The sequence below is a fragment of the Saimiri boliviensis genome, chromosome 2, assembly GCF_048565385.1.
Source record: "Saimiri boliviensis isolate mSaiBol1 chromosome 2, mSaiBol1.pri, whole genome shotgun sequence".
Lineage (NCBI taxonomy): Eukaryota > Metazoa > Chordata > Mammalia > Primates > Cebidae > Saimiri > Saimiri boliviensis.
In genome coordinates this window covers 167,663,068-167,689,142 of record NC_133450.1, presented here as the reverse complement: position 1 = coordinate 167,689,142, position 26,075 = coordinate 167,663,068, and the positions used below count along the sequence as shown (strand labels likewise).

The 26,075-nt window shown below is 39.2% G+C and overlaps 1 protein-coding gene across 16 annotated transcripts in view; it reads left to right on the top strand.

Moving 5' to 3' along the window:
* Window positions 1-1,431: 1,431 nt before the first annotated feature.
* NFIB (nuclear factor I B) overlaps window positions 1,432-26,075 on the top strand; it is a 236,749-nt gene continuing 212,105 nt past the window's right edge. For 3 of the 16 annotated variants that reach the window (XM_074394847.1, XM_074394846.1, XM_074394845.1), the window contains exon 1: window positions 14,474-15,835. In XM_074394847.1, coding sequence (XP_074250948.1) covers window positions 15,811-15,835 — 25 coding nt within the window. In that variant the 5' untranslated portion in view covers window positions 14,474-15,810. Of the gene's footprint in view, window positions 2,548-2,839; window positions 8,125-8,519; window positions 9,052-14,473; window positions 15,836-26,075 lie in introns of those variants that run through there. The other 13 variants (XM_003928156.4, XM_010338744.3, XM_074394837.1 and 10 more) reach the window with 12 other exon arrangements.

The window sequence follows — 26,075 nt, the reverse complement described above, 5'->3', positions numbered from 1 at the left end:
CAAGAGCTGGGCAGCGGTGGAACGAGGACAGGCGAATCGGGGGCGAGCCTCGAAACTCCCCAGCAGTACCCGTGGAAGCGGGGCGGCCCCGCCCTGGGGATGGGCCCGGGAGGACCCGGCAGCCCTAGCCCCCGGCGCAGCCCCCCGCTAGGTAGACGCAGAGCCCCAGGCGCTCACTTTTCCTCTCTCCATTGTCTGGGCGTTCTTTGCTTCCACCTCTTCCCCACCCACCCCAAGCAGAAAACCGGATTTGGGGGGCGGTATGTGTGTGGGGGGGTGTAGAAAGGGTGCAAGGCGAACCGCCTCCCTCAAAAACCCCAGAGTCAAGTTCATTCACTTGGAGCCTGCACCGGCGGCGGGGTGGGGGCGGGGCAGCGCCGCGGTGGGGCGCGGGCGCAGAGCGGCTCCGGGCGGGACGCCTCTGGAGGGCTGCAGCGGCACACGCAACCCGCGCGCGCGCGCGCGCCCGCGTCCCCCGCCTGCCTGCCCCGCAGCCCCGGGCGCGCCGCGGCCTCGCCCCGCCTGCACCCGGGCGGGTAGGGAGACGCTTTCCGCCGGCGCCCCGGGCCCCGGGGGGTGGGGATTGGGAGCCAGCCAGAGGGGCTGCAGGAGGAGGAGAGCGGAGCCGGGCGCGGGGAGGTGGAGGAGGAGGGAGCAGGAGGCGGCGGCGGCTCGGCTGGGTCCTCCCGCTCCAAGTGAGGCCACGTGCACGGGGCACCCCCGCGGAGGGCGGCAAACCGAAGCGAAGCGCTGCGCGCCGCGACTGCCCCGGGCGCTGGCCCGCGGTGTGGAGACCTGGGAGGACCCCTCACCCCCGCCCTACCCGCGAACCCGGGCTCCCGGCGAGGCCATCGGGGGTTGGGCGCCAAGTCTCCCAGGTGCTTGCCGGGGCTCCCCAACTACTTGAGCCCAAGTTCGCTCAGGCCCCCGCCTGCTCGGCCTCTCCCTCCTCCCTGCAGCCTCGGGCTCCACGGACAGCGTCCTCCCCGGTGCGAGTGTCGGCGCCCCAGCCCTGGCCCGGGGGCGGCCTGGGTGTGAGGGAATTTTCCATTCGTTCCTTTCTCGGGCTCAGACCGGTTCAGTGCTTCTCCCACTCGGATGTTCCCGCGGCTTAAAGAGTCCACAGCGAGCACCGAAATACCTCTTCCAGGGCGGGTTTTCGGGAGTGTGTTTGTGTGTGCTGGTGTGTGTGTCTGTGTGGGGGGTGGGGGGCAGCGGAAAGAAGAGCTATTTTGGAAAAAAAAAAAAAAAAGTCATGATTCTGTGGCACCGGTAGGATACCTTTAACAAATGAGGGAGAGGTGGGGGGAGAGAAGGAGGAGGAGGAGGAGGAGGAAGGTGGGGGGCGGGGGGTGTGGAGAGGCTGGTGCAAAAGGAATGCGCGTTTGCAGGAGGAGGAGTAAAGCGATGATTGTGTAATTAAATAATAAAACAATCCTTAAGTCTGATTTGGAGAGAGCTCGAGCGGGGTCCAGAGGGTGGAACCGGTGAATTTTTCAACTTCCAAGTTTTGCAACGAAAGAAAGCAAGAGAGGGAGGGAAAAAAAAGAGCCCAGAGCGGAAAAGAGAGGAGTTTGGAGCCGAGCGGGAGAGCGGGATTTATCGTTTGGAATTTTTCAGACCGTTTCGATCCCCCTGGGCTCTGGGCAGCGGCGGCAACAGCAGCCTCTACGCTCGGCCGGGTCAGAAGCGGGGCGAGGCGGGCGGGCGGGCGGCTGGGCGCCGAAGACCCGGCGCGGGCGGCGCCTGCTGCGGCGGCGGCTGCAGCCGAGGACCACGCGCCGCGAGCCTCTTCCGCCCGGGAGATCAGCGCTTGCGCCCCCTCCCTCACCCCGGCCTCTCCCTTCTTCCCCACCCCACCCCTGCCCTCTCCCGCGCGCGCCCCGCCACCCGCGCGCACTCGCTCACGCTGCCCCTCGCGCACACACATGGTCGGCTCGCGGCAAAGTTTCGCTTGCGATCACCACTCCGGGATCCTGCCGCAGTGCTTGGGGCTGTAACCTTGAACTTTCCCAGCGCGGTGACACATTCTCCCCGCTCTCCCTCCCGCCCGCCCGCCCGCCCTCCTGCGCCCCCCTCCCCGCCTTTTTTGAAAAAGCATCTCACCACCAACCATCACCCCAATCCAACCCACACCGAACCTTCGCGCACCCCCTACCCCCCAACAACAACAACAACAACTGCAAAACAGAAAACAAATCCCCAAACCCAGGCGAAAAGCACCAACACCGGTGGCGGCGGCGGCCTCGGCAAGCACGGCCAGCGCGCTCGGACTGCAAGAGGGTTAAAAGTGTAGATTGGATTTCACCCCGGGAAATCTAGCACGAGGAGTGAACTTGAATCTTTGGCTATTTAAGGAGGACTGGGTTTGTTGTGAAGTTGCGGTGATCCAGCGCAGAGCCCCGTCCTGATTGATCGCATCGCGGGCTCAGATGACTGTAAAATGAATAGATGAAATTCTTGCTTCTCGAAGATTTTCTTGGGCATCTCCGGGAAAGTGCGTTTTAAGGCGAAGTCATGATGTATTCTCCCATCTGTCTCACTCAGGTACATGTCTCGGTCGCTTTCTCGAGCTTTTTCTCTGGCCCGAAATGCCTTTGTTTTGTTTGTTGCTGACAATTAACGGCTTGAGTTAACCTCCTCACATCCCCGTCTCTTGGAGAAGTGGCTCGGAGTTGGAGCAGGCGTCGCGGGGCGGCGTGGGAGCCGGAGAGCGGCCCCTCGCCCACGGCCACCGCTAGCGCCCAGCCCCGCGCCCTGGGCATGGAGAGCGGGCGCTGGGCCGGGCAAGGCCGCCAGGGGTGGGCAGGGCCGGGACTCGTAAGTGTGAGGCCCCGTGCGGCCCCCCAAGTGCCCGTTGCGGTGCGGCATCCCAGCCCAAGGTGCCCGCAGCCCCCTCGCCAGCTCGAGGCGGACTCGGGTTTTGGAGGACTTTAGGGGGACTAAGCTTTTAAAAACAGTCGGTGAACTTAGGCGAGGGGACTGTAGCACGAGTCTGTGTGGGCGCTGCTGGACTCCGCTGCAGGCGGTGGGCGGGCGACGAAGCAAGTCGGAGGTTGTGGTCTGGGGACCCATTCCTTTGCTTTATTTGGGGATCCGAAACCCTGGTCCACAGTGACCCGCTGCACTTTGGGGTTTCCAGTGACCGCATCACAAAGGCAGTTTTTACTTTGACACGAGTTAGGCTGTCTTGGTGATTGTTAAGGAGTTTTAGAACGTGTTCATTTTGTGGAAACCTGTTCGTTTGATGATATTTGGGCGTAGCTAGCTCGTAAGGCATTTTATGGAATGCTGGAAAAGTAAGGTCATTTTTTTTTCTACTGTGAGAATTGTCCTAAGACCTTAGGAATAATGTTATGAAATAAAACACTGGCTTTATACTTTTTAAAAACATGATTTGTATCACTTTAAGCCAGACGGTCAAATAGAAAAGTGGTGAGACCGAACAGACTTACCTGAGGGCAGTTTTCATTGCTGCCCAGGGAACTAACAGCTGACAAAGTAACTAAAATATCTTAGCCCAGAACTGTTATTTGATGCAGTATTTTTAACCTCTGAAGGTATGGGGCAGCTTGCTTAAGCTTTTAGGAAGATGTGTCACCTTTGGTAATTGCTAACCATTTTCTTTGACATTGACATAAAAACTATTTGTTAAAGAAATGTAAGCCAGTCTTGGGTGTGTTCAAATTTTAAAAATATCTAATATCATGATGATGCATTTTTATAATGAACAAATAATTAAGATTTCAATTGTGTGACTATTAGAAGCCATTGTGATTCAAAAGGACTGAGGCATTCATAAATTGTGAATGAAGATGAAAACAATGATAAGGCTTATTCAGTGATTGGATACAGTCCTGTAGCTTTTTGGCTGACACATTTTTTATTGTTTATATTTTGTTTGGCATCCGAGTATGATTAACTTAGATATGGCTATTTTCAGCAAGTAAACAAGCACTTTAATTTAACAAAACTGTAAAAATGAGTTGCTGAGCTATTTGTATTTTAAAAGCCATGAATGATAATAGCCAATAAATATGATGAAACTGTTTCAGGTATAACGAATTGCCTTTAGTTGTAAAGTTAGCATTAACATGAACCATCAGACGGGTATATTTTTCTCTTTCTGATAAGTTACGTTCACTTGATATTATTTTTACACCGTGAACAAATAAAACAAGTCAAAGCAAGATTTTCACTTACAGAGTATAGCATTACTTATTCTCACCTGTAAAAGACTGAATAATTGTGCATTTCTCTGTATTTCTATTTCTAGCGTCAGCTTTTCAGAAACATTGCTAGCAATTACATTGCATTTTTAGTTTTCTCCAAATATGTATTGAAAAGTCACTAGTTTTATCTTAATTTGTGTAAGTTAAAAATAATATTGCAGCATTGAGACATATGGAATGTTGGGAGCATATACAGCATAATCATTCAGCTATCACATTAGTATTCAAAGATACATACTTACCAACAATAACTTGTGATGACTAATATTCTCTACTATTTTAATAATACAAATCTAGGCTTATGTATAAAAACAAGGCCTATACCAGGGAAGGAATTTTAGCTTAAGAATTCTCACTTCACTAAACTCCATGTGACTTTGCAGGTAATGTGGGTGTTATAAAAGTGAGACCACGTTAATAGTGTTACTTTTGTATCAGATCAATAGTTTTGTATCACAAGAGCCTAGTAGCTGTAGCAAAACATATTTCAGGACATGTAAATTGCAAAATAGAGTATCATTCTTCATTTATTATAACCTTTAAAAGTATCTCAATTATTGCAATAAGGCATCTAGATTTTAGGGAAAAAAAAATCTTAAAAGGACCTACCATTAAATGTTATATTTAGTAAAATGATATGCTACAGAATCAGCATATCAATAATCAATATTTATATACCAGTATAAAGCAGATATAAAAGAAAAATTAAGACCTATCATATATGATTTAATATTTGTTTAAAAATAATGTAAACTATTAATAATGTAACTTTCAATTGGCATGATGGCATTACATATATTTTTCTTTCATTGCTTTTAAGTTCTTTAGGTACATTTTTTTGCATGGTTTATTGTTACATAGCAGTGCTCCAAGAACACTTAGTATTTACTCTTCTACCTCTATATTGGTCTAATTATCCATCCCTTTCATGGAAACGGAAGAAAAATAAATATGCCTAGTGGAATTAACACTCTTTACTTTTATATCTGAAATTTGTAACTTGGTTATTTACTTTGTCAATTTAGTTCAATTAAAGAAAGTTTTAAAAGAGAATAACTGAACACCAATACATTTTAATAAAAATTCTGAAAGAGCAAAGTTGCATATTACCTTTGTATACAGCTGTTTGATTTTAAATCTTTTATATGTTTTGCTTTTTAAAAAAAATGTTTTTGTAGTTGCTTAATGTTATTGTAATAATCCACTACAAGTTAGGATATTTGGAAACCTTAATCTCCTTTTTAAAAACATTTTTGTATCAGGGCAGTTACCATGTTCCATATTCATGTCACTAATAATCTTTAAGAATATAGTGCTACTCATCATTAGGAAACAGTCACACTTGGGAGATGACATTTAGGCATGTTAATACAGAAATGTATGTGACTTAGAGCAAACCTCAACTTATAGTCATTTTTGGATGATATGTCCCCTTGTCAAATAAGTGCCTCACCTGAAAGGAATTCACATGATAGAGAAAGCCTGAACGATATCAATAAGGCAAATTGGCAGCCTGAGAAAGTTTGCTACTTCTATTTATCAATGAAAAAAAAAAAAAGCATGTTTTAAAACAATATTTGGCAGCATTGACAGCAAACTCAAAGGAACGTTTAAAAACTATGTTTTGTGTGCATTTGCTAAGAATTTTCAAATTCAACCTTCAAATTTGGATTTGGTTGTTTAACTCATTAAAATTTTGAGCTTTCTTGCACGATAGATTATGTTTATAGTCAAATATTGAAACTCAAAAAATTTAAAATTGTGTTTAATGTCTTTATAAGAAAATGGAATGTCACTGAACATAGTACTTAAGGACGTAAGTACTTAACGTGTTACCACATGGCTTAATATTTGTAAGATTATATTGCATTTTAAAAAGCATGGCAAAGGTAAAGTGAGCGAGACAAAGCCCACCCACTCTACCTCATGTGCTCTTTAGTTTTCAAGGTTTTAGTTTATGAGTGTATATATGTGTGTTTTTTAGTCATATCAATAAATCATAGTAATAGATTATAGGAAGTGAGTTACCAAAGCACATTTAAGTCCACATTTCCTTGAGCAGGCTTTCCTTTTGCATATATTCCTAAAGGGGATAAACAAAGTTTTTGTAGTTACAGTGAAAGCTAAAAGCATGGCATCAGAAAGTGTATGGAGATAGGGAGGTCTTATCATGGGATGTGGTTGCTGTGAGCAAGGCTGCCTTCCCACACAAAGAACAGATTGTGGTTTAACTCTTTCCATGGCCTAGTTTAATGTGCTCACATAGTAACCGAATTGTTCAAATCTCTGCTGGAAACTACTGATCGGTTTAATGATTTCCTCTATGGCATTTGGTTATGCCTCAAGCTGTGATGTAATCATCAGCATTCTGTATTGTTATAAAATTTTGATTCATACTTATTCTGGTGTAGGAACACTTACAGCAATGTTAGAACACTTGATAACCACATTATTGATTGGATGGGACATGTACTTCTTCCATATCTGAAGTGCATGTTGCAGTGTGTAGCATTAAAACTTTAAATTTCTTCTTAAAAATGCATTCATATCTATATTGGATTTTTTTGACACCTTCTTTGTTAAAGAGTCATTAGTTGTACTTTCATCATATTTACCTAATGGAATTAGTCTGCTGGTTAAATAGAATTTATTCCACGTAGTTCAGGGTGATTAACCTGGGTATGTAAATTCTAACTTCGGATACAATCAGGGAGAGTTATTTTGTAGTTGCGCTGAACAGTATAGTCAATATGATCAGAAAAGTGGTGGTGGAAGTTCTCATTTGCTTCAAGCTTGGCTTATTGCATACATACAGTGTGCATGCACAGGACGTTAAGCTCTTTCTCTTTGAACAGTAATAGGCCTAAGCTTATAAGACAGGTTTTACCTAAATCAGGAAGTAATGAAACTGACTGCACTGGGGAGTAACTTGAAATATCTGTAGGTAAAGATTACCTGCCATTCCTCACTGCTCTCCTCGATTAAAAAAAGGCTGGATGAAACAGGGAGGAAAAATGCAGGAGCCTACAGGTAAACTACTTAATTAAAAAGACGGGTACTATATAATCTGTGTACCTGCAAATTCACAAGCACATGTGTATATGCACCCCCAGTTCTGTCTGAGAATTCATCTACGTGGCAAATGAATTGCGTGGAATCCACAAAAGCAGTAACTGATCAGCAGTGCACTCCTGGTGTCACCGTACAACGGCACACAGAGACACAAAGAATATAAAGTTGGTGCCAAGTTGCCGTTTTTCATTGTTCACCTCAGATCGATTTTTAAGGGGTTTGGAATAATTGTCATACTCATGTGATCGGTTAACAAATTAACGGACTCTGTAGGGCTTCATGTTGTGTAGGGAAGCTGCTGGAAGAAGATTTATGTAATTTTTGTTTTCAAGTTTGAAAACTATTAAAAAAAACGCAAGAGTGTGTGTGAGAGTGCAAGTGTGTGTGTGTGTGTGTGTGTGTGTGTGTGTGTGTGTTGGGAGCTGGTGTTGGTAGTGTGGGGAGAGAATGCACTGCTCAAAGTATGGAAACCTGTTCAGGGCACTGATACGACGAGCTGTGTCCTTTGCCCACTTTCCCTTACTGTATACCGGTTTCTCTAGTTACCACTCTTGGAATGGTGCTGTTTCAGTGTTGGAATGTTGGACGTTTGATAAGAAAATGGATCAAGTTTAATGGCGCATGCTCTTTGTGCCACCAGCAGCCTCTTGCTGAGAGCATGCTCCAAAAGCGGGAACTGTGTGGCATTACACTGAGCATCTATATGCTTTGTGTTTCTGTGCCACAGAGAAGAGAAATGAACTGTGGCATCGCTCCTGCCTTCTGAACAGCTCTGCTTCGATTAAAAAAAAAAAAATCTCACTGTGTTCTTTGTAAAATGGTACTGCATAGTGTTAGTTGTTGAATCAAATATTGAAATATTATATTAGGTGCCAAGCACCTTAGTTAGCTGCATATATTTTGAAGAATGTAGAATGCATGGCATTGGGGTGGGAACAAGGGGGATGCGGCCAGAGTGTAAATACAAAATATAAACCTTATTTTCTTTATAGGAGGGAGAATTGACCTGTGAATTTTGGCAGAAAGGGGACAGCTGGGCATACGTTACTTTCTTCTTGTCCTGTTATTTTGATAATTTTAAATAGAAAGGAATGTGATTTTCATGCATAACTTTTTGTACTGAATTGGAAACGGATTGTGTTCTTATTTTTTGAGCTTTTAAAATTAAACTGACTATGCACATCTTCCCCCCCCCCCCCCACCCGTCTTCCACAGGATGAATTTCACCCATTCATCGAGGCACTTCTTCCACACGTCCGTGCAATTGCCTATACTTGGTTCAACCTGCAGGCTCGAAAACGCAAGTACTTTAAAAAGCATGAGAAGCGAATGTCAAAGGATGAAGAAAGAGCAGTCAAAGATGAGCTTCTCAGTGAAAAGCCTGAAATCAAACAGAAGTGGGCATCCAGGCTCCTGGCCAAACTGCGCAAAGATATCCGCCAGGAGTATCGAGAGGACTTTGTGCTCACCGTGACTGGCAAGAAGCACCCGTGCTGTGTCTTATCCAATCCCGACCAGAAGGGTAAGATTAGGAGAATCGACTGCCTGCGACAGGCAGACAAAGTCTGGCGTCTGGATCTAGTCATGGTGATCCTGTTCAAAGGCATCCCCTTGGAAAGTACCGATGGAGAGCGGCTCATGAAATCCCCACATTGCACAAACCCAGCACTTTGTGTCCAGCCACATCATATCACAGTATCAGTTAAGGAGCTTGATTTGTTTTTGGCATACTACGTGCAGGAGCAAGGTAGGAACAGATTGTTCTTTTTTCTAGCACGGCAAACATTGCCCACAAATCGCCGTAGACAGAGTATCTGGCTTGGGTTAGATGGTCCTCAAGGCCCCTAGATATCCTCCACCCTCTCTGGGTACAGTGGGGTGTCCACTTTCACTCACATGTCCACTGCTATGTGCGAACCATGTAAATAGACGCGGAGCTTTCATACCTGGATAGGCGTGGATATTTAAGACCATAAAGAGATGCGTTTTCAAGTATCTTTAAAATGATATTCTTTTTCAAAGACATAGGGTAGTCTAACAAATACAGTTAATTACACTGCACTTTCCTTCTTAGTCTACATTTTTGCACCTAGTCTTGTAATCTTTTCCTGATTTGAAAATGCAACTTTATTTATGAATAGTTAAACCATCCTAAATAATTTTTGTGTTAACCTTTTTAATTAATGAGGTAGAGGGACTTTGTTTTTCTAATTTAGTGTATTGCACTGAAAATAGAACTAACATTTACTATTACAAAATGCTTAAAATAGATAGTATCAAAAAACATGTCTTACATAGACCTAGATTTACTTAATTTTCATATTTCTATCAACACCTACTTTTGATTGTGCAGTATTCACTGTAGATTAAATGGAATTGAATTATTTAAGTTATTTATAGTATTTTCCCAGAGTTACTTGGGAACACTTACTAATGTTAGTTTACTTGTATGTAAATTCATAAAACTTACCGAGGAGGAAAGTCGCAGCACTCCTTACAGAAGAAAAACAGAAAGTGGACTGGTTACACTGGTTTAAAATAAATCTCAAAAAGAATGCAGAAACCGCATACCATACCTATTATTTAAAACACCCGATAAGGAGAGTGGTATAGATGTTGCCTAAATAATTTATTTAAAAAGATGATGTTATTACTGAATACTTGAATTAATGAAATATGTTTATTATTTTTATTTGTCTTAATATATTTTCCTCAAGTAGGTGAGAATGTATTTTCTTCAAATAAGTGCATCAAGATATGCATTAGCAACAGTCCATAGTAACAAACATTTTACGAAGCAGCATACCAAAAGTAGACTGAAGTTTGAGCTGTCACAGATGGTGGGCATTTCCAAACTTGGCCTGGTGGGAGGAAAAGTGGCCTGCAGATAGCCAGGTTACAGACGGTTATCTGATGTTTGTTATATAAATGTGGGACTTAATAAATTGCTATGACTTTATTATCGTTCAAAAGAATCAAAATTACTTTTTTGACTCTGAAATCTAGGTACTCATTATGTGCTTTTTGTCTTGATTTTCTTGACATAGTTTTGGCGATATGCTTAAGTGTCATTTTAGGATTTTTAGTCTGATTGTAAGTAATGATGTTGGATATTGCACATTTAGCAATACTGCATTTTCCTGAAAAAATGAAACATTGCATTTCATATTTCCATGCATTTAAGAATTACAGTACAAATAATGATGGTTTGGGGAAAATAATATTTTTGTCCCATGTGTCCTTAAATAAAACTCATTAACACATGACACTTAATTTGATTGACAGCTGTCTAGGAGGTGACACTTTAAGGTGGGCTGTATATATGTGTTGGATTGACTCTAAATGTGTTATAACTGTGTTGTGAAAGTCAAGGAAGTAAAGTTTCAAAAAGTGGGTCATGTAACTTTTTAGTGCAGAGAGAGAAGATTTGCAACCACTTCCTTACTGCTCACTTTTTAAGTTGCTTAAAGGCTAGGTTTTGAGGTGTGCCTGCCCACATGCACATTTACTCCTGGGGCAGGCAGCCAATTCTTAGTTTTCATGAACTGACAGTAAGGATTTGTAAAGATAGATTGAAAGAAGAAAAAAAATACATAAATGCCTTCCATGTTGCACCACCGGTCATGATAATCGTAAAGTTTTAAGCAACTCTTAGAGACCATGTTTTTGGATAAAACACTGATTTTTTTTGTTGTTGGTTCAACGATCTCTGTTCTGAGAACTTTTCACTATTTTATCTTGTTCATCTGACTTGTATCCTCTGCTACCTGCCAGCACATCATCTTCTCTTATCATCTGTTGGTTCTTCTTTTGAAAAACTCTCGTCAGGATGCTTTTGTGTCTTTCCTTTTTCAAAATTTATATATTTTTCTTTGTCAAGTGTAGGTTAATTATGTTGTTTTGCAGTGCAATTGATTAAAGAAGGCGGATTTTAAAAGATAATTCTCTAGGCAGAGGGCTGCAGCTTGAGAGTCATGACTTTTTATTTCTCTTCTAAGTACATGATAACCCACCTAAGTGTGTTTTATAAATCAGGTAAAGAAGTATAAAGGAAAACATGAAAGAAAAATCAGAAAAGAGAAATGTAATGTTTGTAACAGAAAGAGCAACAAAATTACGTTTCGCCCTTTTTCTCTCTCCCCACTTCTAACTGACTGGGAGAAAAACATGAGAAAGAACAGAGAATGCCAAAGATGGTTGCCACTGGCACCAGGATTGGCATCAGACCCTCTTTGTTTAGCTCAGGATGCCTGTGATTTGTTAGTTGGCATCCGCATTGCAGTGTGGAGTGATGTTACAATATATTGACAATTTCCAGATCTAGAAATGTCAATAGTCCTCTTGGTTATTTATACAAGATCACATACTGCATCTCTTCTGGAAGATGAAATAAAGACCAACATATAGTAAAGTTTCATTGTTGACCAACTTCCTATGCGTTTCTTTTTACCTCTTTCTCTTTTGGTTCAACCCACACTTTTTTTTCCTTCTTCATGCCCAGCAGCCTCATCTTTCTGAAATGTGGAAAGAGTTACTAGAGCTTTGACACAAGCTGTAGTGCTACATCTGCATCTGATATGGTTTGGGGAAAAATTTATGCTTTTTGAAATCATTCTTGATATATAGTTCATTAGACTTTTGCATCACATGGCCACAAGGCAGTATTTTCTTTAAAGCTACATCTCTTTGTTATTCGGCTTCTATGCATATAGTCTGGTTGACCGCAATTCAGTCCATTTTGCTATTTCCTTATATTAGCAAAGGGGTGATGTTCAATATAGTTGTTTATAAAATTAAATGTTCCCCTGCACTTCACCTAAAATGTACACATCATTTGGGAGTAACTGCGTTTAAATCCATAAAAATCATTTGATGTTATTGATTCAGAGGGCTGCGCTTCGGCTGTTTCGTTGCTACAAGAACCGCCATTTTGTTTGTGAAGTGCCAGGCGAGGGGGAAAAAAAAGGCAGACACTGTGTTTGATGCCAATAATGGTTGCCAGTGGCACCGAGGTTGGCATCAGACCCTCTTTGTCTAGTTGCTGAATGCCTTTGATTCGTTGGTTGGCATCCGCATTGCAGTGGGCACACTGGAAAGTTTTTGACAATCCCTGAATGAAAGCTGCTTGCTTGTTTGCTGCAGCAAACCTTAGCTAATATAAAACTCTTCCTTTTTTTAGGTTTTGCCTAAAAAAATTGTGACAGATTAAAGAAAAAATAGCTCTAAATGATATCCATTTTCCCAAAGATATTAAAGATGTCCAATGATTCTTGGGCAGGTGGTACCTGCTCCCCATATTGTCTTTGTTATTTGCATTCATGAAAGCAAAGCAAAATAAAACCAAACAAAAACCAGGCAAACCTTGCACAGCACACCTTCCTTGGATATAAGTGTCCTATAGGATGCAGGGTGTACTACGCCAAGTGTGTGGAAGACAAAACTAACGTAGTGATATGTAATGCATTCATTATGACTGACTGTTGCTCACAGTCACTTCACTGCTTATTTCTTAGGCAATTTCTAGTTCCTTGACTTTCCACCCTTGCAAATTTTATAGTAACATTTGAGAGGCCCTAGTTTTTCCTCTCTAGTTAGAAATGTGTAACAGAATACATGTTTAAAAAGAGAGAGAGAAAACTTTAAAGAAGAGACCTATGTGTTAAGGTCTGATGTAAATCAGTCATTCTGGAATTTCTCAATTCTGCATCACAATGTTACAGAATTCTCAGTGCACAATTTTGTACACTGGAAAAATCAGCCAAAAGGCGAAAATAATGTTGATTAAAGTTTCCTAGATAGTTAGCATTAATATTGCTTTTCAGTTAACCACTGTTATCTCATTAATTAATAAGAAGGATTAGCAGTTCTACCCAAAGGGCTGCACAGAAGGAAGTCTGGCCTATGGGGGGCCTTGAGCTGCCAGACTGTGTCCTGTCTGAAGGGAAAAAAAAGAAGGGGGTGGTGGTGGTGGGAGTCGGGGGCATCGGGGGTGGGATTGGCCTTTTTCTGAGGCAGGAAAGAGTTTTGAAGAGAGAGGTCATAACACACCAAGACATTTAAAGATCTCAAGAGATAGTAACTGTTGTCATGTATTTAACAGATTAGAGTTTAAAATGAGTCAGCCTAACTGATTTTCGGACTGCATTTTGTACTCTTATTAAACATGTTTTGGAGTGTTAAGGAGAGCCCAGTAACCTCATTGCTATCTGAAAAAGGACTAGTTTCCTTTAGCCTTGTTGAACCCTTAAAATTATGATCTCTTGTTGGATGGCCACTTTTGTTGCTTTATTGTTAAATGTTATAATAATTGAAGTACGTTTTAAGTTGTGAAAAATGTGACTTGTTTACAGAGGAAGTTGTAATCATTATTATTGCTTTTGAAATAGAAGCCTTCCTGGTTGTCACATATCATTAGTGAGGAAGCAAATGCTAAGAATTATTTTCTTCCTACAGTTACTGAATTTCAGAATCCTTTTGGGTAACAATTATTTCTTTATGAAAAGCTTAAGTAGATAATTATTTGCAAGTTGGCAGTGTATTTTAACATTTTAATAGATTTCACTTCATTTGCAGGTATTTCCCATTCTGGGAAAAAAATAAGCTTTTGTAATTGATTAAAATGAGGCTGCTCTCTAGGATGATTTGGTGTGTCTGCATTGTGAAATGCTCTGGGAGCGTAAAAGTTTGTGTGTAGGAGAAATACTTGGTATGCATATTTGATTTAGGGGAGCACTGTTAAGTTTTCCCATCTAGCAACTTGTCCTTGACTGAACTTGTGAACTCTAGTGCACATTTGTTTGCATTCTGGCTCATACACAATTCACTAGATAAAGAAGGGCTCTTATTGGCACGTCTTGCTCCTAGGCTTAATGAGACCTTTGTGGGAACATATATTGTGAGATAAGATACTTAGCAATTTTCTCACTGATAAGAAGAAAACACAGTCTCCGACCAGAAGTTCACCCTCTATGCCGTGAGGTCCGTGCCACAAGATAGCTTTAGCAGACAATTTAAGAGTTAAACTCTGAGGCCCCAGTTGCCAGCTGGGGAAGCTTGGCATCTGTGTTCCGATATGGCAAACTAAGCTCTTGCATTGCTGTTAATATGAACTCATTTTTCAAAGGGAAGGGGGGAGAGAAGGAGTGAGGGAGGGAGGGAGGGATGGAACATTTATTTGTTATATCAATTATGATATTCAAATATTTAAAAATATATAGTACCCCACTTTCTGGAGGCAGCAAAGGTTGGTAAAATATCCTATTGACAGCATTAGGCATTCTTCCCCCGCACCCTGTATACCCAGCACTACAAATTTTGTAATGAAAAATATTTAACTAGATTATGCATTTGGATTTACAAATTTAGTGCTCAATGTCTCTTACGTGGTAAAATAATCCCCAATAACTCCATATTTGTAAGAACTAAGATAATGTGCGTTGTTTGTAAGTAATGGTAATTGGAGGAGACTGTGCATTGTCGTGACAGGAGTAATGGTCAGGTCTCCTGAAGGATGCCTTCCTGATAAGCACAGTTATAGTGTCTGTGCCTGGGGACTTAGAGCTGGATGGGAGCCATTTAGAGAGGCCACCCTATTGCCACAGCTTTAGTTCTTTAAAGTTTCTGTTTTCTAAAGTGGTACATAAGAAGCACTTCCAAACATAAAGTTTTGTAGTATATTCGGTAGGATTCTTCATTTACTTGTTTTTCCCTAAATTTGGAATTTAGGAAGAAGTTGTCAGAAGGAAGTTAGAGTTGTAATCCTTCATTGTCTTTTTCCTTTTAAATTTGGCACTTATAACTTAACACAACAGTTCAAGATATCCAACTTAGTAAGGTTTTTCTCCTCACAAGCTTTCATTTGGCCCGATTAGAAAGCCAGACTGGTAGGCTGTATGTAACTGTTCACCAGCACTCTCACCATCCCTGCTGGCCAGTTAGAATTTTAGCACCTGAAAAGAGTGGGACGTAACTGGGGGTTATGTCAGAATTCTCAGGAATTCTTCAACATTGAGGTAAGTTAGTTTTCATTTCTGTCATCATGGTGATTTATATAAAAATGGACTTATAATCAAAGAAATAGTTATTGCTTTGTTTGAAGCTGCAAGTTTGCAAAGAGTGCAAAGAGCAGATGAAACACTCATTAAAATGGTCAATTATTAAATACCTGAAAATGATGGGCAAAGGCGATCCCTGGCTCTGAAACTCGCTTCTGGGTAAATGTTTCTCTTTAGTTTATGAAAGAATAGCATTTTTTTCCAGTTTGAAGTTGATGGAAGTAGAACTTTCAACACTTAAGGGGTTTTCCTATGTATATGCTATGGTGGAGCAAATGATTAGCCAACATAATGTTCAAAGCGAGTTTTCCAGCCTTTTTCCCTCCATCCTTGTGAAGGGGGAATAATTTTAGAAATCTCAAGGACTAGTGGTTGTGCGATCGGAAACTTGAGTTATTACGGCCGCATGCCTCAGCGCCAAGCATAGCAAGAAGAGACGCTTCCTTCTGATCATGCTTACTTTTCTGTGGCAACGTGGTATGTCATCTCATTTTAAAGTAACTTCTTAGGACCTTGAACTCTAATTATGTGATGCAGTTAATTTAACTGAATGCAGTTGTTAGAATTTGGCATAGAGAATAAATCATCAAACTGCAGAGAACTTGTGAAAACTAAGTGCGTGTAGTAAGGAGTGAGTCTGTGGGATTAGCTTGTAATAGATTGAACGTTACAGGATGTGAGACTAATGGGACTTGAATGGTTGGGCTTTTTGGTTGTTATATTATTCAGAAAATTGGAAGAAATGGCTAACCAATGAGGTGGAAAGTCCTTGAGGCTGAATTGAAAGCCACACATTTAAAAAAATTCTCAAAATTTAATTGTTCTAAAATGGTAAAGCAGCTGATTACAGGCATCAATATATTGTTTATAATAAAACACTTAGATACACATTTTCTGTTTATGATGATAGCTTAAACAGGACAGCATTGATGAATCACTGACAAATTAAAGAACTCTGAACAAGGACTATATAATTAAAAATATGGGGTGATGGATGAAGTAATTTTACTCTCAAAAGTTGCCTGGAGGTTGTGTATTTTCAGAATCCTATTTTAAGGCAGTTCAGAACATGCAGTAAGTTATTGATGAAGCACAAACCAGTTGAAAATGGAATTTGTTTAAGCAAGTGCGAAATAAAATAAGAATTGCCTTTCAGAAAAGAATTCTTTCATGCTAAGTACATGCAGTTTTAAAATTTTAGTTAGCTTCAACTCCATTCAAAATAGTTATTTCTCAAAATAGTTAACTTAATAAATAATGTTCATTGAATTTTGAAATACACATCTCATAAAACTACACAAAGGCATTTAACAAGCATCCATTAATATTAAGTGATGCATATATTTTCTCATGCTGAGTGAAGATGAACTTTTTAAAAAAAAAACCCTGATTTTTCATACTTATTTTGAAAAAAATACATGGAGAAATATATGGTGCTAACGGAATGGTAGAGCTTGGGACAAAAATCTAATCATGAGCACAGATATGAAGAAAAAAGTTATTTGAAGTAGGGTGTATTCTGTAATTCATGTGAGTAGGGGATTACATTTATGCCTATGCTAATAACATGAATACATCAATATGAAATCTATATCCCTCTATTCGTGAATTCTAAAGTGTAGAAAATGTACCTTCATAGGACAACTTGTATTTTATTATTCTGACATCTGCAGTTTCTGGATGGATTACCTTAAATTTGCTATGCTATGTTAAAAGCCTTGTTTTATGAGGTCGGTCTCAGCTTCTGGCCTTGGTGTCAGGAACCCTGCTACGTGATGCAACTTGCCTTGTTAGGTTTAATTGACCAAAGCTGATGTGTTAAAACAATTCATTTGCGCTGTAACTTATGCCCTGGCTAAGTTGCTACCTGAATCCCTTGACCTTGACTTGTTTGGGTCATGAAATGGCTGCAAGCTGTTTGACCTTTCTATTGTGTAATAATGTCACTGTTTCCTCTTATTCTTTTATGGTAATAGCTGACAAAAAGGCCGAAGCCCTTACTTTACACACCAGTGGATTCGAGGCGTCCCTCTGCAGTAGCTACATCTTCTGTTTGACATGGTCTGGCTGTAGAAGTGACTTTCTTTTGTTTGCTGACAGTGATGGGGACAAATTCGCTGCCCTCCTTGCTATAAGAGGTGGGGCATAGTATTCTGGCATTTGGAAGGATTTAGATCTTTTCTGCTTAGATTTTCAGTTTCTGTGTTTTGTGATGGTGGATATCACAATTTCCTTTTCCACACTCTTCTGAGGTTGACTTTTCAGCTTTTTTATTTATGGGTTCTTTAATAATTACTTTTCAGCATTTTCAGCTGCTACAATAAAAATATTTTATTGTCATAATATAAGGTAAAAGTGGGAAATTTAGTCAGGCTTTTGGTTGCCAATATGAAAACAGCTGACTTTTGAACTTAACACTATAAATCTTTGACTAGTACTGAAAAAAATCTGTGTACTAAACATGTAGGATAAAACCAATTTTTTTTTTTAACAAATGAGTAATGTTGTAACTTTATGTATACCATCTTATGTTACAGTTTTAAGGGAATCCTATCTTTTGTAACTTAAATAGCTAAATTTCATGACATAGTAGAGAACCATTAGTAAATATGAAGATTTTATATCTGTGGGGACTTTTGCCAGCATGTAAAATTAACTATTTATTTTAATGCATATAAAAATTGTTTTTTCTACTCTTCATGAAAATCTCATGTGCAAAAATAGAGAATTTTACCTCCGTTCTTCTCTTCTGAAGCAGTGAAATAATTTTATTTTTAAAATATTGGAAAAGCCTTCTAAAATGTTAAAACACAGATATTTTTATCCTACCAAACTCTTCTTTGCCAAATATGACATTATAGTTCATGATTTTTCCTGTATTTGCCAGATTAAATATTTAAAATCCAAGCTGTTACATTTTATTTTTAAGTTATTAGAGGAAAAAAGGAAGTTTAAGTTAGAATGTACATCTCCTTACTTGTGTGTTGCATACTGTTTATCCATGTGTGTAGATACACTGACAGATGAGAGACAATGTGCTGCCGGCACAAGAACTTTGGAAAAAAGCAGTAGATTTCTGTATTCCCGTCTAAAAAATATCTGAAAATAGCAGGTGGGAGGCTTTCTTTTCTTTCTTTCTGGTTTGTTTGTTTGTTTTTGTTATTGTTGTATTATAAACTATTTTTCCCCAGGAATGTTTGCAAGATCAAGGAATTTAAATGCTTTTCAGAATGAATCATGTTGATAATCCAGCATCATAAGGGTCAGAGGAAGAAGGTTGAATGAAATGCTCTGAATCTGATTTTAGTCAGTAGCCTCAGTTTTTCTGTCTTCTCTTGTGAAAACTAGTCTGGAGTAGAAAACATCTCTCCTGCCTTTCTGCTGGCTCATTAGCATCCTCAGGGGCAGCATCAACATGGAGTTGGTTTTAGATGTGGTTAGTGGGCCAAGGGGTCGGATGACAGTGGGACTATAATCTGAGAATAGCAACCAGCCCAGGGGATGTAAAAATCTCTTCAGTTTTCTCCAGACATCTACCTCAGTTCCTACATCAAAAGAATTTTAAGATGATCTCACCTGTCGAGTTAAAGTTCCTGGTCCATGGATAACGTGTGTGTGTGTATGTGTGTGTGTGTGTGTGTGTGTGTGTGTGTGTGTATGCGGGCAGGGAGGCGGGGGAGTGTGCATGAACACACGTGTTGTAGGTAGTTGAGGAGAAGTGAAGTTAGGAAAAAAGGAGAAAGGTGGGGCTTAGATCTTGCAGGAATTTCTTTAAAAACATGGTTTATTCTTAGACTGAAGAGTAAATGATGTGCAAAGTAAAATATTCTGTCATCCTTTGACTTTTGAATCGCCTAAGAAGTTGAGCATATCTCCCTTCTGCCTTTTCAGTTTTTGTAGGGCACGGAAACTGTCTTAGTTCAGCCTACTATAACAAAATCACATAAACGGTGTGACTTACAGACACTAAAACTTGTTTCTCCCAATTCTGGAGGCTGGAAACCCAGGATCAGAGTGCCAGCATGGTGGAGTCCCAGTGAGGACTCTCTTCTGGGTTGCACAGTGCCAACTTCTTGTTTCTGTACATGGCAGCAAAAGAGTGAGAGCTCTCTGGGATCTCTTTTATAAGGGCAGTAATTCCATTTATGAAAGCTCCAATCTCATGACCTAATTATCTCCCAAAGACCCCACCTCCTAATACCATCAGTTAGGGGCTTGGAATTTCAACGTAGGAATTTGACGGAGACCTAAACATTCAATCTGTAACAAAAATCATGTGCATAGAATTTGACATTTTGGGTTCTAGTCTTGGCTCTGCCATTTATCTGCTTTGTGACGTTGGTTGAGTCACCCCATGTGCTTTGCTTTTCTGTTTTGTAAATTGAGGATTAAAATGCCTACTTCACGGGGCTGTTTTAGGATTAAATGAAATAATTCATGTAAATAAAAGCAATAACGTTAATAATAGCAATTACTACTATATATGGAGGAACATAGCATAATCTAGACTGCCAGAGAAACTATCCAGCAAAAAAAGGGGAATGACTGGATGTGAAGCAGAGGGTCATCATTTAGTTCATGTTTATCTCAGGTAAAAAGACACACCAAAGAGAAAATCAAAGGCCTGCTCATAGTAGTGTGCCTAAATATTTATTAGTGAAAACTCTGTATAGGCACATGAAGCTAGCTAGTTGTGTGTAGTTTTAAAACCATTTAAGTTAGAATGATTATATGGTTTTAGAAGCTGTTTTATCTCAGATTTACCAAAGAATAAATTTATTGATCAATCTAGGTATATTTGAAGGGAGAGAATAAAATAATTTTATTAGTGGTTCTCTGAATAAATAACTCAACTTTGGTGTGGATAAAGGGTATCCTATCAAGTACTTGTAATTCACTGCATTCCAATGGAAGTGTAAAACTCTTGTGTACAAAAAATTTGAATTGCCAACATTTGGGAGAACTATGCTTACGTTTTAGATTTCTTTGGGCAGAAGTGATGATGTGACTAGACTAGATTGTTTTTTAAAAAGCATGCTGCTGGTTTTTAGACTCTTTTTAAAGTCCAAAAGTACCTTATTTAAAAATGACCCTTAGTTGAGTCAAAAACCTCAAACCGTTTAATCAGTTGCATGAATTGTTTTGATTTTATTGCCATTTAATTTTTCTTCTTTAAGTCACTCTTTCCCATTTCTCCTTTTTTATGATGTTAAAAAATTAAATAATTAAATGAGCCTTGCAGGAAATAAGTTAATATTTATTACTCAAACTGACTTCACTTTTCTAAGAACAACTGGAAGCCAAATGGAAAACGGTTAAAACATTTTCTTCTTACCAAACTCTCATTTGGGATCACAGTGTTTTCACAGTAGCTCTGGTTGGTTGGATCCATGTGGTCATGGAACCAACTACGTGGCTGGATCCTTGGAGGAACCAGTTCTGGTGCTTGTTTCTCTACGGCCGGCAAACTGTACCCCTCAATTTTTACAGGAGGTGGAGAGATTAGCCCATATCCACAATCCCTACTAGGGATATTTAAATCACGTGTCACATTGGTGCAGTGTAAAAAGGCATCATATTCTTATATGGAGCACTTTATAATAAATATATCTTATACCTAGGGGTTCTAGCCATGAGTTAATAGGAGAAGTTATTTCACTGTTTGCCCATTAGTTAAAGGGTAACTAGGGTGTGCAGAAAGCAGAATCACAACATTGATTAGCTTGTTTGGATTCTGGCACATAATTTTTAATAATCTGTGGTATTCTTTTCCTTTTTGATAATATACTGGTGTTTAGTGGCACTTCTGTTCATGGGATACACAAAAATAAAAAACCATATGCATGAAACAAAATGCATCCACAGTTTTTTAACATATGCAAACTGGGATTGCTGTTGATGGCAGAAGGATTTGGTATTACGTCTTTCTAATGCATTTGAAAGCTTTGCTTACACTTATGATTTAAAGTTGATGTTCACTTAAAATGGGAACATATACATGGGTCTTAAATACCAGTTGCCTTTCATAGCCTCTCAGAGATGCTTGCATATTTCTTTATTCCTAATGGTAAAGCATCGACATTTTAGGATATGACTTAGAGTTATCATGTACCAATTTCTGTTCTATTTACCATCTCCAAATAAGGGAAAAGCAGCTTATAGTAATATGAGGATCACTGGTCTTACAATAATTAAATAGACTTGTTATACTACATTAATCCCTTTTGGAACATTTGAAATGACTTCTTAGTACTAACAAACACAGCATTAGGGCCTACAATTAATCTGCTTTTTGTATCCAACATTTGTATAATATAAAACATGTGCATGGAGAAACATATTTTGGGTTTAAGATGAGTTCATGGGAGGACAAAATGAAATTGTATTGGACTGTTGAGCAATATGAATATAATGCCAAGTAGTGATAAAATATGGAATTCATTTAGAATCAACATAGGTAGACAAACTGTTTTTAGTTAAGTTTTTGTTTTTCGGTGAATACCGTGTTTGGGCTGTCAGACTTACTTTCCCCCTGAGATCCACATTTTGTACATGACACACCAGATACATGCAGTATGAAACAGTAACAGATTTTCAATCTAAAATCCAGGAGTTTGTGTTAACATCTTGTGAACTTGTGACTCTTGGTATCTGTCATTGATAAGGTGATGATCTATTAATCCTAGAGAAAGGGAGGTAGACTACATTTTAAAGTCTAGTCCAGTCTTGTTCTGTAGTTCCTAGAAATGGCCTAAGTTACTGATAGACTCTGCACTTACTGTTCAGAAAGCATCATTACGTATTTGTTGAAGGGACTCCTGAGTAAGGATTATGTTTGCATCTCCTGCTGTGGAAGGCCCATGAGGCATAATCTCCACCTCACTGTGGGCTCCTTTATTGTTGTTGAGTTTTTCATACGCAGAGCTGTGAATTCAACCTTGGGTGTTACAGTTACAGAGAAAATATTTCATGAATGACAAAGTGTTAGTTCAATTCTCGGACAGATTGCATGTGTATATACAGAGTACTATGGAAATGCTGAGATTATTGAGTGGTTTGCAGCCATTTTCGACCATGTGCCTGGGACTAGCTAACACGTTGTCAGGGAAAAACATGATGTAGCAACAATATTAGATCATGCAAATGAGACTACTGAATAGTAATAGTTATGGGCAATATTTTGGAAAACACTGATTAGTGACAGTTTTATTACAGCAAATGTATGTATCAAGTCCCCAGATTTCATTGTAATGCACTGAAAACAGATGTCAAAGTGTCCCAAACAGAATTTCATGGTTAATCTACATATTGCATGGAAAGTACAAACAAACCATTTAGAATTCTGTTATTTAATCCTTTTACAAGGAATGAAAATATACAATTTAGATTTACTCCATTCTTTCTTTTAATTTCAGTTTTTGTTTTCTAGGGGCTGATGATAAATTTTTTTGTTTATTTTCTTAAGATGCATATGGGAGAAGACATAGCTGCATATGGACGTGATTTTACTTAATGTACTTTGCAATGTAAGTTTCTGAACATAAGGTCTTTACATTAAAAAAAGAAAAATTAGACTAAATTATTTTAGTGACCTGGTAATGGAATTACCTTCTTCTGTTCCTTTGTTTACTGATGTAGAGTTTTACTCTATGCCATGTAGTGATTGGAGCAGCTTGCTGAAGTGGAAGAGAAAAATATTGGTGATCCTAGTGCTTGTAGGTGCTTAGGAAACTTTGTCCTTCTCAGGGAAGAGAATTGGCCTAGAGGACATCCACTGTCCCTCTTAGCTCTAGCATTCTAGGAATTTTGCGTCTGGTTATTTTGAGAGAGCAGTCCTCTTCATAGTAAGAAATACTTAATAAAGTTTAGCATATGCTTGTTAAATTTGGGATTTTAATACATTTTATTTATTAAAGAGAAATAGAAAATGTGTAACCTGACTCTTGAGTAATACTTCCATGTTGCTCAATTCAAAGTCCAATAGTCAACTCATTTGGTTCAATGTAGATAAAAAAGTTTGCTTTTTAAGAAAGATGTCTTTAACTTGTAGAATTTTAGAGTTGGGAAAGTCCCTACAGATCCTCTCACTTTACAATTTGTGATATGGAGTCTAAGAGAGGCCCGGTGTGACTTTGGATGTGTTTCTTTTACCACTGTAGGAGAAAAAATAAGCATAAATTATAAAAAAAATAATTAAACATCTTGCATTTCAGTTGTAATCAATTGAAATAAAATAATTCCAGAGAGCAGTTTTTTAAAGTGTACATACCTTTTCATAGGAAGTATTCTACGGAAATCAGTCTGCAGCCATGGTCTTCCTCTTTTTTGGTGTGGATGGAAGATACACTAAGTTGCAGTCAGCTAATACCAAGATTTGGTACTGGTTGAAAAACAGAAAGGACCCATTAAATATATACTGCCAATTTTCCAATAACATAAGAAGAGATGTTTGAGATTTGTTATAAGAAAGCTTTTTTTTTTTTTTTAACGGAAAGACTTTTAAAGAAAAGGTCAGAGCTAGTTATGAGGAGCTGCTCTACGTTTTCCTTTTGGGTGATTATAATTTTCCGATTAGCTTGATAATCATTACATCTCCATTTTCCTTTGTGTGGCATGTATCATCTCAGTTAAAGAAAATTTTGTTTCTTTTTCAAGTTTAAAACAAACATCCATATACTTTCTTTTATTTAAGAGATGTTTCTGGGCATTTTTTTATTAGTTTAATTTTCACTACATAAAACATTAAATTCACAAGGGGAATTCAATTTCAAAAAGCAACTTTCAATGAATCTTTTTGTTAAGGTAGGAATTATTTTACAGAGTCTCTGTCATCCAGGCTGGAGTGCAGTGGTGTGATCTTGGCTCACTGCAACCTCCACCTCCCAGGTTCAAGTGATTCTCCTGCATCAGCCTCCCAAGTAGCTGGGATTACAGGCACATACCACCACGCCTGGCTACTTTTTGTATTTTTAGTAGAGACCGAATTTCATCATGTTGGCCAGGCTGGTTGTGAACTCCTGACCTCAAGTGTTCCACCCACCTCAGCCTCCCAAAGTACTGGGATTACAGGCATGAGACACCATGCCCAGCCAAGAATTCTTTTGTAACATGAAAGAGTTATCTATAATTTATGTTTTGGAATGCCCTATGTGTGCTTATGTATATCACTCTGGAATAATGCAAAGACTAATAAATTGAAACAGAGACATTAGTATTAGAAAAAGTTGAATATTGGCTACTTCTAGTAGCTAATTTCTAGTTTGACAGTATATGGTGAAAGTTTGAAAACATGCTTTTCAGGCACAATTGTAGATGGAAAAATCGGTGAATAAAGGATGGGTACAATACAAGTACAGGAAACCACAATCAATGGAAATGTTATGAGAGCGTACTGTAAAGTAGATACTATGTATTTGTTGAATGAATGGATGAATGAGAGCACACTGTAAAGTAGATACTATGTATTTGTTGAATGAATGGATGAATGAATACAAGTTATTTAAGCTGAATATTGAACATTAGGGGCAAATCATATTACCGTTACTGAGGTGACACAAGAAAATTTCCTCAAACTAGGAAAATCTACTCTTTACTGAGGCTTGTTTTCTTTGTTTTGTATCTGCACTAGTGATTGGTCATTGTTTTAGAAATATCATTTCTACCTTATATGTATATTTTTAATGTTAAGAGTGAGTAAAATAAAACCATGTGAATTATAGGGTCTGTATTAATAATAGCACATATTCTGAAGTCTTGCTGGGATTTTAACGATTATTTTATGCTATTCACCATGTGATTGTATGGTTGGGTAAATTAGTTCTATTTTCTAAGATTCAGTTTCCTGAGCTCTGGAGTGGGCATGCATTATGTTTGGCAGTTGTGAGGGTAAAATGAGCAAAAGCTTGTGAAGTGCTTAGCACCACACCTGCCATACTGTAGGTGTGCAATAAAATGTTTGCAGTTATTGCTCTGACTTCTAGTCGGCAACTAGCAGAGCACCTGCCCATAGTAGGTACTCAGTACTTATTTGATCAGTCAATGAATGCTCACCAGTTTTCTCTGAGCCTTCCAGAAAACTTGGTCTCCCTTTTGTGGGGCAGAGCTTTAAGTTAAGGGCAATGCTATGCCTAAAGTGGGGAAAAAATAGTAAATTTGGCAAATGTTCCAGTTTCATAGTTATATTGCAAAAATGTAAATATTGTAGTTGCTATGTAAGGTCTCAAAATCTACCCCTAATGTGAATCGTATAGAGCCACAGCAAATCACAATGCCTGTTTCAATATTTGTGAGTTACTTCAGGAAATAGCCTTCCCTAGGAGTACAAAGAGATGCTGGATTCTTCTATAAATTTCCTATTAGAATCCAGTATACTTTACTGCTATCTATTTTTCATGAGGCCTTTCATTTGAGTATAAGAAAATCCCAGGCACAAACACAATTGGAGATAAAAGTGAACATAGTTATAACGGTTGCCTAGCAGGGAGTGTTCGAGGCAATGGTTTATTTATTCAAGAAACTAAGACTTTAAAATCCCAAACATTTTCATGGTCTGGAATGGTGATATGTTTATTTTTTCCTTTATGTTTCCAATAGCACTGAATTATAGTCCCACAAATAAGATTGGAAGAAATAGCTCAATATTATATGTAAGATAATTCTCTGAAGAATAATTGTGACTGTTTTCTCTTATTCATTGAAAATGACACGTCTTTTAAAA